The 15038-nt window shown below is 41.4% G+C and overlaps 2 protein-coding genes across 4 annotated transcripts; both read right to left on the minus strand.

Moving 5' to 3' along the window:
- Positions 1–149: 149 nt before the first annotated feature.
- dcaf12 (DDB1 and CUL4 associated factor 12) lies at positions 150–7461 on the minus strand. Its single transcript, XM_084463732.1, has 9 exons — positions 7066–7461; positions 5396–5686; positions 4640–4915; positions 4468–4528; positions 4150–4337; positions 3886–3951; positions 3619–3781; positions 3066–3244; positions 150–2024 (listed from the first exon to the last, which is right to left on the minus strand). The coding sequence occupies exons 1-9, from the start codon at positions 7123–7125 to the stop codon at positions 1866–1868; spliced, it is 1443 nt and encodes a 480-aa protein (XP_084319858.1). The 5' UTR covers positions 7126–7461; the 3' UTR covers positions 150–1865.
- Positions 7462–8443: 982 nt separating this feature from the next.
- On the minus strand, positions 8444–14735 carry ubap1 (ubiquitin associated protein 1). 3 transcript variants are annotated; one of them, XM_084464251.1, is made up of 7 exons: positions 14608–14735; positions 13586–13634; positions 13320–13444; positions 11758–12570; positions 11481–11636; positions 11178–11279; positions 8444–10695 (listed from the first exon to the last, which is right to left on the minus strand). In XM_084464251.1, the coding sequence occupies exons 2-7, from the start codon at positions 13623–13625 to the stop codon at positions 10555–10557; spliced, it is 1377 nt and encodes a 458-aa protein (XP_084320377.1). In that variant the 5' UTR covers positions 13626–13634; positions 14608–14735; the 3' UTR covers positions 8444–10554. The 3 variants fall into 3 exon arrangements, with proteins under 3 accessions (XP_084320377.1, XP_084320375.1, XP_084320376.1); XM_084464249.1 differs by having other exon boundaries at positions 14596–14735; XM_084464250.1 differs by having other exon boundaries at positions 14583–14735.
- Positions 14736–15038: the final 303 nt, after the last annotated feature.

Genomic DNA, 15038 nt, shown 5'->3' on the forward strand with positions numbered 1-15038 from the left:
ATGGGTATTCAAATATGCCTATATTTCGTTGTACACCTAAATATCAAGTTTTAAATTGATTTTTATTTTTATGTGACTATACCTCTGGCCCTAAAAACATGATATGGTGCGGTGGAGAATAAGATAGGCATACAGAGATTTTACATCAATATACTTTTATTATCCTCAATATTTACTTTCTTTTAGGTTGGTTCTCAGATGTTGATATACGATATCCACTGATTCAGTCATTTGTAAAAACAATCATGTGTGTATAAAAAAATGAGGGCACCACCAATTTAAACACAGGTCAATCCACAGTGTTTCTCAGACATATCCATAAAATGTATGCATTTCACCCTATGCATTTTACACACATATAAAATACGCTTTAAAGGTGATGGGGTGTTCTTTGTTCAACTTTGTCCTTATTAGGGTTCTCTTTTCTACATGGCATTATTGTTATGAAAACTATGGATGAAAGTTCAATGTAGAAAGGCAAACCTATGTTACCCTACCGGTCTTTCACAGAAAGACTTCAGAAAGGCCGATGTTTACCCTGCCTCTGTTTATCAAGGAATACTTGATTCCTTGATAAAAAAGAAATAAAATCTTTAAACTGACTAACAAGATATGTAGCTGGAGCCTGGAAATAAAAATAGGCATTGGGTTCGCCCCTTTGAATCGAAATCGAACATTGCACGGATGCTCAGATCAGGGATGGAAACCTCTCTTAAAAATGCCAGACTTCAACAGAGGAATTTAAACAGTTAATGATAGTCAGTTTTTTGGCTTTGTCTATGCTAGTGCCAATGAAGAGCCATCATTGGCTAAAACTGATGACACTAACACACAGTAGTCCATTAGGCCGTTGAACCTTAAGTTAAGTGGCGGATTCCACAGCGCTTACCATATCAACAAGGGTGACAGTGGGGAAAAATAAATAATAAACCTCACAAAAATATAAACGGCCAGGGTTTTCAAATTACACACACACACACACACACACACAAAAAAAACATTTGCTTTGATAATTACTTGAAGAATTCCTACTTCATATTTAGCAATAAATTGGTACTGCCATTATCTTATAGCGAGAAAAAAAAAGTCCACTTGACTGGTTTGATTTATGATTTGAGAATATAAACATATTTAAAACAGTTCTGCGCAGTCCAGCCAATCGATCCCCAAGTCCCAATTGCCCACCAGTTAAATCTTGAAAACAAAATATTCCTCTTCTTCTTTTAAAATGTATACATTTTGGTGGGAGAAATGAAGAACTCAGAGTGTGTAAAGAGACAGTTGTGTCACTAGTTGCACATAAAACCCCTTGAACACAGATTCTTTTTTGCTGTAGACGAGTTCCTACAATTCTTTTATCAAGGTAGTGAATGGTGAAAACGTATAGAGATATATATAGATATATATTTATATATATCTTTATTCTTCGTATTTTTATTCGCAACTCTCTTGTGTGTTTCTCAGAGGTGACCCCGCAGCTCTGCAGAATTCACTGGCTAAATTGTCTTTACACCTGTACAATGAAAAAAAAGCACCTAAACAGTAGGAATCTCAAGGACTTGATGGAGAAGAGTGGGATTGCAAATGGTGGATCCAGAAAACAAGGTTCACCATGCTATAGCTCAAATGGGAGAAAAAAAAAAAAGAAACGCCATCATACATTAGGGAGTAGGATTGTGCTCCTGAGTCTACGTGTGATAAAAAAGGCCAAACAGCGGGACAAGATTAAATAGGGGAGGAGAAACCGTGGAGGGTCAAGGGTCCAAGCTGCAGGGGCAGGCGGGCGGGGGGGGGGGGGGGGGGCGAGGGAAGGTCTGAATGAGGAGTCACAGGAGGACCAAGTGATGGGACAGGGAGAGCAGATTCTAGCTCCAGAGCCCTGCATAGTTCCCATGCAGACCAGAGCAGAGTGGACCACCGGCCACAAACAGCTTGGTGCCAGAGTCGTCGTAGCAGTGGGTGTAGACGGCGTTGGGGAACGAGTGGATGTCCGAGAAGTAGCTCCTCCACGTTTCATCGTGATTCTGGAGAGGTGAGGGTGGACGGAGAGAGAGAGACACACATACAGACATGAAAAACAGGTAAAGGGAGACAGATGGGGAGGGGCATAATAAGTAAAGAAAAAACTACTGCTTTTCATAGCAAAAACGTAGTTAATAAACTGTAGTTTGTGACCAACCAACTAACATCACAGTTAATTATATTAATTGCAATAAATAATGAGTTGTTATTACTAGTTGTCATTATTAGATTTGACTTGTTCAAACTGGGGTGCTTATAGGCCTACTCACCAGGTAAACCATAAACGATTAATTTTTCCCACATCTTATGAATACATTGTATATATGATGATATACATTTTGGTGAAGTTGTGTAGCGGGGATATATTATTAAAACAGGCTAAAATAATTTAGGGCTGTACACCAACTTTAATAGGTGGTAGCACTGATGCTTACAAGCTAAAGATTTCAGTACCACAAATACAAATTGAGTAGCACACATCTTTAAACATATTTTTGGAAATAAATTGTTTTCACTCCTTATAGTTTGGCCTTGAATGTAAGATGAGGAAAGCCAAATCAAAATAAATAACAATAATTAAATTGAAAGAAATAACAAAAGAGGGACAGACAAAGGCTGTTGAGAGTGAAATCCGAACACAGATCTGGCCACAGCTTTCGCATTCAAGTTTGGACATCAGACCTGTGTTGCTATCTGGTGCCTCCGATCTCAAATTACTCCATAACCTCCAAGTGACATGGTTTTAATTGGTCAACATCATTCTGGCTGGTTCAGGCAACGTTATTAACTACCAAAATGGATTTTAGGTTTGGTTTATATACAGTAGTTCAAGAAAAGTAAAAAAGAAAAATGTCATTATCAAGATATGATAGCAGTGCATTTCACTCGCAAATGTGAAAGCTAATACATATTTTTTTCTTCACCATCGTTTTTAAAAATATATGCAATCAAAACTGTCGCACTGTACAGCCCTGGTTTATCGGACCGATATTTATACCTCCTCCCTAGAAGTGAGTCCACTGAAATAAAAGCCAAGCACGTACCAGCCAGCCCTTCCCTGTGGTGAGCTTGAGGGTTCCTTCTCCTGGGCGCTGCCGGTACCCGCCGGCCGGGTTCAGGGGGTCTTCCAGGAATCTATTGGCCCGTATGTCGTAGAAGAGGAGGGAGCCTTGGCCTGTGCCCACCGTCACTATGTGTTCGTAGAAACTCACAGATCGAATTCCTGCACACGGACAAATACAATGTTCAGGGCTTGGCTAAAAGTACATTTCTCCTTTTTTAGTGTCCGTATTTGAAATGGATTACCATTGACACATTACAATCAAAATGTTGTGTTGTTATGTATTATCATCATAAATAATATTATTATTATTATTATTATTATTATTATTATGAGAAGTAAGGCTTCATTTGGTTCCCTGCATTAAATTGTATTTTGATTTTTTTTGAGTACTCCTTTAAATCAATGCAACATACTAAATTCAATTAAAAGTTATTTGTATAGCCATTAATCACAGTTAAGTCTCAAAAAGGGCTTCATACTCCTGGGAAAGCTTTTATCTTGTCCATGTACAGTGTCATGGATGGAGAACTCACCACTTCCCCTCTCCCTGGAGTTGACAGACTTGATGCTCTGTGTTGGCTGTCGAGGATCCAGGAAAGACACATGAGCCTGTGAGCCGACTGCATACACCGACCAGTCCTGTCCGTATGCCAGACACACATTCTCCTTGCAGTGGGGAAGCTTGGTGGACAGCAGCTAAAATATGGAAATTGCGCATTAAAATTATGGAATGAAAGTGGCAGGTGGATGTTAAGGGTTTAAAAGTAGGAATGTGAAGTTGATACACTGTGAACGGTTACCTTGCACAGGTTATGCTCAGCCTTCCAGAGGTGAAAGTAGCCGTCCAAAGACACAGCACCCAGCTCCTAAAAAAGAAAATGGTAAATGGTAAAATGATACAATTCTAGTGTGAAAATTCTAAAAAGAATATATGTGAAACTACATATGTGTGTGGTGTAATATTAACATGGCCATAGGTTTCAATAAGAGACTCGAAATGGCACAAATTGGCATTTGTGTGTTCTGATATCTGGGTTTTGCTGTCTCCTCAGCACTAACGTTACCTTGTGGTTATTGTTGAAGGCCAGAGCTCGGACCTTACAATTGTACGGGTTGGTGTACTCCTTGGGAATGTCCTTGAGGGCCCTGTGGGAGATGTGGGAGTAGCAGGGTACTGCTTCCTGACTCCTCTCAGCCTGGCCAAGCACCTCTTCAGTTACCTCCCACAGGCCCATGGAGCCATCCCTGGAACCTACACATTTGGAGAAAACATTCTTGACTAGGTGCTACAATCTTCAACGATGCATGTTCATAAGTCTCCGGTTTTGGTCCGGGTCCTTCTGTCAGTTCTTTACAACGGCAATGGTAGTAAGGAAACTCACCAGAAACAGCCATGCTGTCACTTATCCATGCTATTGAGAAAATCCAGTCATTGTGGCCATCCTGAAAGACAATGACCACAAATCAAAATTATTTATATGTGATTACATACATGCTTTAAATAAATTGCATACCTAGTTATAGTTAGGCAACGGAAGCGGCTCAAGTACTGACATCTCCGACACAAACTGGGTCCAGTGTGGGCAGGCGGTAGACGGCAAGGCTGTTAGGGTTGTCCCCTCCTGTGGCAAGGAGTGTCCTCGAGGGGTTCAGCTCAATGGCATGAATACCACAGCCCTGTTGGTCAAGCCTGGACCGAGAGCCTGACGTTGGAAGGAGGTGGCTGCCGACGGCGGCACCCACTGCCCCGGAGCCTCCACTGGGACACTCCCGGTCCTTCAGCATGGGAATACGGGTAATCTGCCCGGTAAGGACATCCGCTACAAAGAGCTGCAGAGAGGAGGAAAGAAGGCATTTGTAAAATCAACAATTGCCTTCTGATTTTCCTGATGTCTCAGGGTGTAATGCTATTTTATGTGCCTTTCTGACAGGATGCAAGGATGTGGGTTAAGCAAATATCACATTGGGCAGACTTGTACAATGCTAAAACTTAAAAGAAGAGCTAGGCTAAAGCTGAGGCCTAGCTCGTCCAAGTCAGAAATGCTGATGTTCAAGCAGCTTGAACATCAACAAAAAAAAGTTGAAAGAACAAATATTACATACATTTACTTTTATCCCATATTGCTTTAGCACACAAACAAAATATTTGAACATACAATAATTGATTCCCTGACCACATGGATATGTATAGAGTCGGTCATAAATCTTTCAATTTCTCTTACTACCTGAAAATGAAGCCCCTATTCACTAAATTTCTATGCTCCGTTTTAGGTCGGATAGTTCCTTAAACGCTACCAAGAGCCATCTCACCGTGTTACACTTGGTCCCACACACCACCTGGCGGTGGTTGAGCCACTGCGATGCAAACACCTTGTTGAGGCGGCCCAGAGAGAACTCCCTCTCCTTGAGGATGCCTGGGAGCCGGCCAGCGGCAAACCCCCGGAGGCTCCGCTGAAGCCGCAACTCATGCTGCTGCTGTGGCCGAAATTCGCGCCCACGAAGGGCACACACCACCGAGCTCCGGCTGCCCCACCACTGATGGGCATGACGCGAAGAAGAAGAAACGCGACTCCGCTTGGGGGCAGACTGACACCAGCCCAACTGTCAAGAAAAAATATTATAGAATTAAGTATAGCAATGTTTTATACATCAAATATCAATATTGTTCTTGTCGTTAAGGATGTATGACCTATCCCCATGGAGTACATGAAAGACTCCAAGCTCACTGACCCAGTTAAAAAAAATCCTCCTAGTCATAGTACGATCTAGTACATACACACACACTGCTTATTTAACCTTTATACAAGCAGACTTTAGATATTAGGTAAGGTCACAGAGATAGAGGATATAATATGTGAATAACTTTATTTGCATTCCTTGATAGATAAATTGTGGTGATCCTATAAACTAGCTGTAAGCGAATCACAATTCCTTCCATGGAGAGCCAGATACATGAAAATATAGGTTTAGTCTGGACTTATCTGCTTGTATTTAATGGCGATCGACTAACCAATATTGCACATCTACGGACAGCTTGGGTCATTCTCTTTGACTCGAAAAGCATTTTGTTAAAAAAACAAAAAACGACTTTCTGTCAATAATTCTGTGACGAGTTCAATCACTTAATAACACCAGGCCATGGCAGACTTGACGGAAGTTTCTCATTCATGACAAACGTGGATTTTAGTGAAAGGATAGGCATATAGATACAAAGGATGACCCACGCGGTCCGTAGAGGTGTATTATTGGTGAGTTTACCACCATTAAATACAAGCAGATATAAATTAGCTGTTCATAGATACGGCTCTAAATTGAGGAAAATCGTCTTCGCTTGTGGCTAGTAGCTACAGAACGATATTTTATCAATTTGAATAAGAATAACTATATATTTTGTATATCTGGCGTTATTTGAACAAGATCATGTTTGTACATATAATTGACTAAACACACACAAGGCATTGTCATACCAATAATTAGAAGCTACCGCTCAAAACGTTTGGATTTCTGGTTTGTTTTTTTAATTGAAAAACAAACAAATGTAAAGCAAAATGGTTTACCGTAAGCAACTGATTTAAAATACAAATATATTAATTTCTTCATACATGTAACATACGACTAATGTTGGCGGTACATGTTGGTTAGACGGTTCGGCGAGTCTAACCCTGTCCTTGTACATTAAATGTTATGAGACGATGTCATCTTAAAACATTTGATGGCACGCTACTCGTTAGCCTAGCCAACTACGAACATTCAAATACAAACAGAGAAAAGCCATTTTTAAACACGATTAATATTAATGGGCTTTTGCGTGTATCGTGTTGGATGGGAATGATCTGCCAAGTGACTAACCAAACGAAGCTGTCAAATGTCACAAATGTATTTGTCACGAAATACCAAAACGAGCTAGCGCCTTTCCCAGCTAGGATGCTAACATGTTTAGCTAGCTCACGGTACCATCGCATCGCTCGGTTTCCGCCTACCTGTTGTTGGTCTTTGGGCTCCCCTGCTTTCCTTTTCCTGCTAACTGTTTTTCTCGCCATAGTCTGACACACACAATTCCCTCACCCACATGGAGGGTAATAGTGACACTGTAAACTGGATCATATAATGGCGATTAACTATGTTTTTCTTGGCCCTCGTCCGGTGGCAAACGACAGCGATCACATAAAGGGTTAGGTTAGACACTAGCTAGGGTTAACGCTTCTTGCTAACGTCAGCTAGCCTCTGGGTTCCGCACAAAGTATCGACACGGCGTTTCTTGGTTATCGACTCGGTTTCGACAGAGGAGCCTATATGAGAGGCTCCCCTCTCCGCAATATTAACACCCGTTTTTTCCCGTTTTGAGAGTCGCGTCAGCAACGATGAAAACATTGACCCTCGCGCAGCCGCACTAAGATTAAATATCAACAAAAACAAGGTCGTTCGTGAACACTGACGTATGTGCGTGCTCGTCCACTGGCTTCGTCACATGACATCATAGCCCAGTAGGAACAGGGAACCAACTGGCCGATGTTTTGTGTTGCCAGCTACCAGTTTCAAAATTTGAAACTTAATCATTTTAATATGATTGGCTAAATACCTTGTGTTTTCCTCCACATTAGATATTTGAACATATAGCATTGCTGATCACCACATTCATTTAATATTTAGCGGTTTAGTCAACGCCGTCACACCTGTGGTGTTCCGTGTCTAATATAACTGCATTTGGAAATGTATTGGTACAATTATATTATGTTGATCCAACATATGGAAACATAGCAATAAACCCAAATACGTGGTAACATAACCATGAATTGCTTTGGTCATCACATGACAAACGAACTGTTTTCTTTTCATTCAAAGAAAATCTCGGTAGAAATGTCCCTAAGTGAATCATCTATATACTAGTGTCTAGCACAAACCGAGCAGTAACAGGGAAACAGTAACTCAGGTTGCTGACAAACTGTATAAGTAAAGGTCCCTTACGTTTCATCAGTTCGATTTCATTGGTATGGAGTCTTGTAAGTAATCGAGGAGATGTGACTTTCTGGATAGACTTTATCAACTGATCTCCTTTAATCACCAATCCAGACACGCACAGTATACATCTCCAGATTTGGTTTCCCCATCACAACTGATAGTATGAATTAGAAGTTGCCCTAGAAACCTTGAATTCCTGTCTAATTTATAAGGCTTCCTTCACAGTGGAGGCAAAATGTACCTTTAGTTTACTAGCTGTTCAGAGTAGGCCACATATCACACACATATTATATAGAATGACACACACACACACACACACACATATATATATATAATCAAATTGTGTAATGCAATGTAACATAAAGCAAAGGGGGCGTAAGTTACACATGTCATCAAGATAAAATACATTGTTTTATTCTGCATAAGACAGTTAGTCTCCAACAATGAAATCTGGTGTGCATACAATAGGAAGAAATCCCTTAGGAAATGAACTACTGATTTAGGCTGAAGTTTATCAATAAGAATAGGGTTTTGTATTTTGGATACCTTATTAGTATTTTGCACAATGCATATTCCTTTAAACAAACAAAAAATGCTTTGTTGATAAATGCAATTTTCTTTATAGTCATGGATTTGCTTTGGACCAATGGAATGAAACAATGTAGTCTCAATTATAGAAAGTTTGTTGCAATCCTCATGGTGTAGGTTTTATTTTATATGTACCCAGTTTCCAACAGTGTATCAATTACAAAATATAGTTTTGGTATTGGCAACAAAGAGGCCTATATGAGCAACCTATTACTCTTAAACACTTGTTTGGCTGTTTCTAGGTCCTGGACCAATTCTAAACAGAGGAAGTTGTCACGTTTTTCCCCATACTGATTTTACTTGAAGCCCTTAATATGACATGTCTTTTACAACCCCAGTCGACACAAAGCAGTGGTTGAAGACTCTTGGGAGGGACTCTAATCGGGCACAGAGAGCAAGAGAGAGGTTGAGTTGTACCATCATGAAAAATACTTTTCACTTTCATCTGAAATGTGTGAATATATATTTCAACTTAAAAAAGAAAAGAATAAAACAAAGACCAGTCAAGATTAAATTCAGTTTGCATTACATGTCAGAACAGATAACTAAGTTTATGAATATGAAAGTCAAACAGCTACAATTATTTTGGATTAAACTGTGTTCCATCAAACCAATATATGAGAGTAAAGAACATACAGCATCAAATCAATGAGGACAAATCTGCATTTTCCCAAACACTTACCATGCCTTATCCCCATTATAATATTTGCGGAGGCTGAAAAGTGCTGGTCACCAGTCATTCATTGTTAATTTGGTCTATTGCACTCTAGCATGGTTGGAAAACATACACTTCACATTACTTAACTTTTTTCCCCCAGACTTATTTTAAGTCTAAACAGAACCCATTATAATCGAAAGGGTGACTTCTGTCATTTTGTTTACAATACAGAATTGCACATGACTCCATAACCATTTTCTCCAACCAAAGTGCCAGTGTACGATATTTAAATAAGTTGAATATCTACAAAATGGGATATTGTGTGCCATGTTTGACAGACTGGTGCCACAAAAGGTATGTATTGAGACACATCCTATTATTTCTCTGCGAAAGAACTGACCTCTTCTACCCAAATCTTAAAGCAATCTATTCCAGTGCACGTTGAAGAGCCCACTATTACAGCAGAGGCAATTAGAATACATTTTAAGAATCCATTATGCAGTTCCTAGAACAGAAACAAAACAAAAGTAATATGGAAAAAAAGGTGCCCTTCAGAAAACAAAGAGGAGATGAATAATAAGTGAAAACATGAGACAAGTAAGAGTACAACCAAGCGCCATGAACCAAAACAGAGAGGGCACTTCTTGGGAGTCAATTCTCTGTCTGGTGACGGTGCCTTTGTGTGTGTTTAAAGTTCAGATGTTTGTTGGTTCATTCTAAAGACAGTCTCCTTAGGTCCTCAATCCCCTTTATACGTACGCACTGCCTATGCTGCATTGAACATTGGAAGAATGCAGCTTGGTTAACTGACAAGTGTCAGTATGTGAAACTTGTTTTTCCTCTTCTGGTGTGGTGTGAATCTGGCTCCAGATTCCCTTCTGTTTGCTCTCAGAGCCCTCATCAAATTATGCCACGCCTTTGAAAGTGCTAGCTGATCAACTCGAAAGCGTCAGACTGTTTCCATGCCAAGAACATCCTGGCTTTACATCAAGCAGTACCAACTGTGGAATTTAACCACAGGATTTCGGAAAAGACAAAAACCATACATTTTTGACTTCCTCCACTCTAGGCACACAGTATTTAAGAAGTACAGAGGCATGTTTTGAACACAGAGCGGGAATCAAGGCCCTCTCTCCTTCCAAAAGCAGAGTGAATGGGCCTGGGGTCACTAAGGTAGGCAGAAAGGAGGGATTGGGGGAGGGGGGGGCGAGCGATCAAGGGAGACAAGCCTCGCACTGGGCATTGGCTTCCCAACCAGCTTGGCTCAGCTGGCTGTGGCCCGTGCCATCAGGTCCTCGAGAGCCTTATCCTGGTCATTGTTGTGGACCAGTAGCACCTCTTTTATAGTCTCTCGCTCAAAGCCCATCTCACCAAACCTTGACATCAGTTCAAGAAACTGCAAGGCCTGAGGAGGAAATAAGAAAATGTGTTACACAATTAAAGGGCATCGTGCAGGGTACCTTTTTTTATATCAATTCACATTGTGTGCTCAAAGAAATGGGTTAAAATAACAATCTAAGTTATATGGGACAGATCATGAGGGGAAAGCCTATGTAGGCACCCTAACCCAAAGCAGCATTGGGTCGTCAATGAGGTGTCATTCTCCAAGAGGATGTCAATCAGCTTCCAGTAGCCTGGTGTATTCTCCTTGTGATGCGTTTGCGTCAAATTGAATATTTTGGCACGCGTGCACATTGCATTGTAATTCTGAGCAGCACAACATGAACATAATGTTGACATCGATTTGCTTCATGCTTTCCAAACACCTTAATTATTTGGGAGTGCCAACTTGCCAGTGGCGCTTTAATGAGAACAGTAAAAACATTCTACCAATGACCAATCTACCAATGTTCAATTTGCTAAAACAATTATGATGATAGAACACACCTTTTCTTCGGAACACTTGTACATCTCTAGACACTCCTCCACAGCAATGGCATCAAATCCCCGCTCACACAGACGTCCATGCACAAACAAATAGTCCAGCACCTGTGACAGAATTAATTCAGGGTTATAGCTGAATAGATGTTCCTAAACCAGGTGAACCTGTTCAGATCACATTCCCTGGATTACAGGGCATTGGTTTCATCTGTCAAATTGTTAAAAACGTTAAAAAGCAGAATAACAAATAGAGTTGGTTTAGGAAACAGAAGTGTTTGGGATGACAGATGTGTTGAGTGGGGACCCCACCTGCTCCACATTCTGCCCTTGTTTCTGCATGGCACGCAAGACTCCCTCATAGGAGTATCCCATGCCAACGATGGTTTCAACACACTGGCGCTCACTAGGGGTCAGGCTGAGAAGAGCTCCTCCGCATGGCAGACCCAAGCCCGCCCCTGGGTGAGTCTTCAGAGGAGAAAGAAAATAACAATTAAAATGTATAAATAATTAAGTTTCAATCATTTGAATCATTATTTCAAAAATAATTTAGGATTAAACTAGTCAAAAAGGTCTATCAACTGCATACCGGTTTCGGAGCTCCGTTCCTAGGATGGCTGGATGGGTCCGGGGGAACAATCACATGGGTCTTTGGGAACGCTGGTGGGCTGCCATTTACTACGTTACGTCGGGGAACTGGGACTGGAAGAGGGTGGTAGCCCATGCGAGCTGGCTCACTGTCACCAGGATCTGATAGTTTGGGAAATGTAAGCGACCGGATGTTACAGGGTCGATCGTCCGAGTCCAGTGCTCCTCTACCCGGGCCCCCTGCTCGATCCATGTCCATCAGACCAACAAACCCATTAGGTTTGTGAACAAAGCCTGGTTTAACCAGGTGGCTGGTGTTGGTGTTGGGAGGAGAGCTACCATGCAGGACTGGTGGTTTCTGGGCAGGCTCTGGTGGGGAAATAGAGGAAGGAGGCGGGGGCTGTGGTTGGCTCTCAAGTATATTGCGTAGCTCCTCCCTATCATCTAAAGTCTTGAGTTCCAGCTTATCGAAAGGGTCCTCTTCCCGTTCAAAGTCAGCCAGGTTGAGGCAATGCACTAGAGGAGTGCTGGGCAGGGCCTTCCTAGGCCCCATGCTCGGTGCTGGGAGTGGGGTGAGGATATCAGTGTGGCACAGTCCCGCTAGAACTGGGTTGAGTGCAGGTGGTGGGGGGTCCTGGTCCTTTCCGGAATGTCTGTTCCCATCTCTGCCGTCAACATCCTGGGCCAAGCCAGCCTGGGTCTCTGCTTCCTGTCTGGCTGCAGCTGCTGCTTCTTCTGCTCTTGCCTCGCCTGCCCGGGCCTCGGCCAGCTCTTGTCCCCAACGCACACTCCTCCTCTCCAGGGAGAAGTCATACTGCAGAAAAGCATATGGAGGCAGATGAGAAAAATACCCCTACTGGCAACTATACAACCAGTGCCGCTTAACCACAATCAACCTCTGAGCATATGATACGAGCACAGACATGGACACATTTGCATTTGTAGAGAAGACTCCCTCATAAGGGAGAAGGATGGCCTAGTGTTAAGGGGTATCTCCTAGAGCAAGATGCCTGCTCGTTCATGACATGGACCCAAAGCTGATTTCACAGCACTGTTTGTTTGGAGCATTTGTTCCTAACCCTGGTGCAGTCCCCTCTTGAGTTCGGTTTGTTTGGGCATAGGTCAACTGATCAATCGGACTTGGTTCCTGACCGAGACAAGTGAGGCTGGAGTGCTTTGTTTGTGGTGAGAACGAAATCTGACTGAACAGACAGAAACAACTTTGGCTACACCATAACATACCTGTGTCTACATATGTGTCCCTTAAAAAAACTACGTCTTCGAGCAGAAGGTAACGGGTAACAAGAAGGAATTTAAATATTTTATGTTCAAAGTATCCAGCTTCTAAAGAGACGCTACTTGCAAACAGCTTCTGAATGCGGGTTCTCTATTTGGTTAACATTCTGTTTATTGTGGTGTCAGCTAGGCAAGCAAAATTATTATGTTTAATAGAACTGGTTAACTAACCCGTGTATCATTTCAATTAATGTCACTATTACAGTAAAGATTACCAAGATAAACATAAACATCCCTTGATGCCATTACTAAAGCAGAGCAACAGACCTGCAAGTCACTCAGTACGGAACCACAATCAGGTAAACAGAACCCAACAGGCAGTCCCACTTTGGCAGGGCAGCGGAACCGCTCGTTGATTTTGAAGGGAACATCTTCCAGGTAACTGAGGGGACCTTACGTACGGCAAGGAAAGAATATAGTTTAGCAAGAGCTCAAAAACATTTTCCCGATTTGAACTGCAATTAATTGAGGCATAGAAAAAAAACTAAAAGAATACCGCAGAGGAATTTAAAGCTTATTAGATTGATATTAACCATTGTTGTAGTTGTCCGATCCAGACTTCCTTGCAGCCATTTAGAGATTCTGTAAACAGATTACAAATTAAGAAATGGATAGAAAATTGACATTCAATGTATCTCATGAGATCACTGTGACCCCCTGGGCTTTATTCAGAGAAGTCATTATCTTAGCGAAGTATATATAAAGGATATCTGTACGCCAGAAGAAAGGTTGTCTAATTCAAAGCTCGAGCTCATCATCATGCTGGAGACCATTTCAAATTGTACTTATTTTAGTTATTTAAGTTCGTTTTATGATCATTAGCTCTGAGCATTCCATAGATTACCTTTTTTTCCAAAGGTAATCTTCTCATTCAGTCGCGCTCTAGCACAATAAGGGGCTTTATTGACACAGCATATTGATTAATAAATAACAAATGTTGAGTGTCGCTTATCATAAAGGGATTTGCAAATAGATGTATACAACAGCTTGCGTCTTTTGACCGAAAATCGGATACTTATATGGCTAATAACAGCTAGGTACCTAAAACAAAAAGTCATGTTAAACAAATTAATTATAAAGGACACATGTACTATGACAGCATAGTCGAGGATTCATTTTAGATCGTGGATGTTTAAATGCAATGTAAACATCCCATGCATTTTAGGTAATGATTACCAGAGCAATGAACTCACTCATCTTCCTCATGAAATATGCAGATAGCGTCAATAAGGACATTTATCAAACTGTCGCCTTAAAACAAGCTATCGGTGTTCCGTTATGTTGTAATCAGCAACAAGCTAAACTAAATGTACTCACGTTAAAGGAGGTGACCAACACAGAAGTTATGGTTCGCCACATCTATAGTAAACGATAATGATTCTTTCAAATGTACGTGTGAGATTTTAGGTAAACGCAAACGTTGACGCTAAAAGCTTAGCAATGCTGCTGGCCTGGTGGTAGTAGTTGTGTTGTGACTGGCTGACTCAATGCTGCCACCGCCCATGTAAAACTGACTCAACATTTACACACACAGGTATTATACCAGTATCCGCACGTCTTGTTCTTCCAAAATCCAAATGGTCGCTTGCTGAGATGACACCTTGCTTCGAGTTTGTTTTTTCACAGGAGTATTATTTATATTGAAACCTCTTTCCTGCTTCATCGTGGAACGCCATCTTGATTTGTCAACCTTCCTTCCTCGGGTTCCTGTTTGACGTCACCGCTTCACGCAGATGACGGAAGCTCTTTCGCTTGTTGATGGTTCGTTCAAGTACTTTCCACATTTAAAACAAAAAGGTGGAGTTCACCTGTTCATTTTTTTGGTAGTGTTGTATATTTTATATGTACACCTCAGATCACCTGTCAAACAGAATACATAGTATCCCTATCCCTGCTGTGATCATTGTTAGTTTACTTTTCAGAGTGGTGTAAATGGTGCGTTCAGATACACCTCGGCGACCTCAAAATTGTTTTGGAAGAAAACTG

Source organism: Micromesistius poutassou (genome assembly GCF_964030765.1).
Source record: "Micromesistius poutassou genome assembly, chromosome: 2".
Taxonomy (NCBI): Eukaryota; Metazoa; Chordata; class Actinopteri; order Gadiformes; family Gadidae; genus Micromesistius; species Micromesistius poutassou.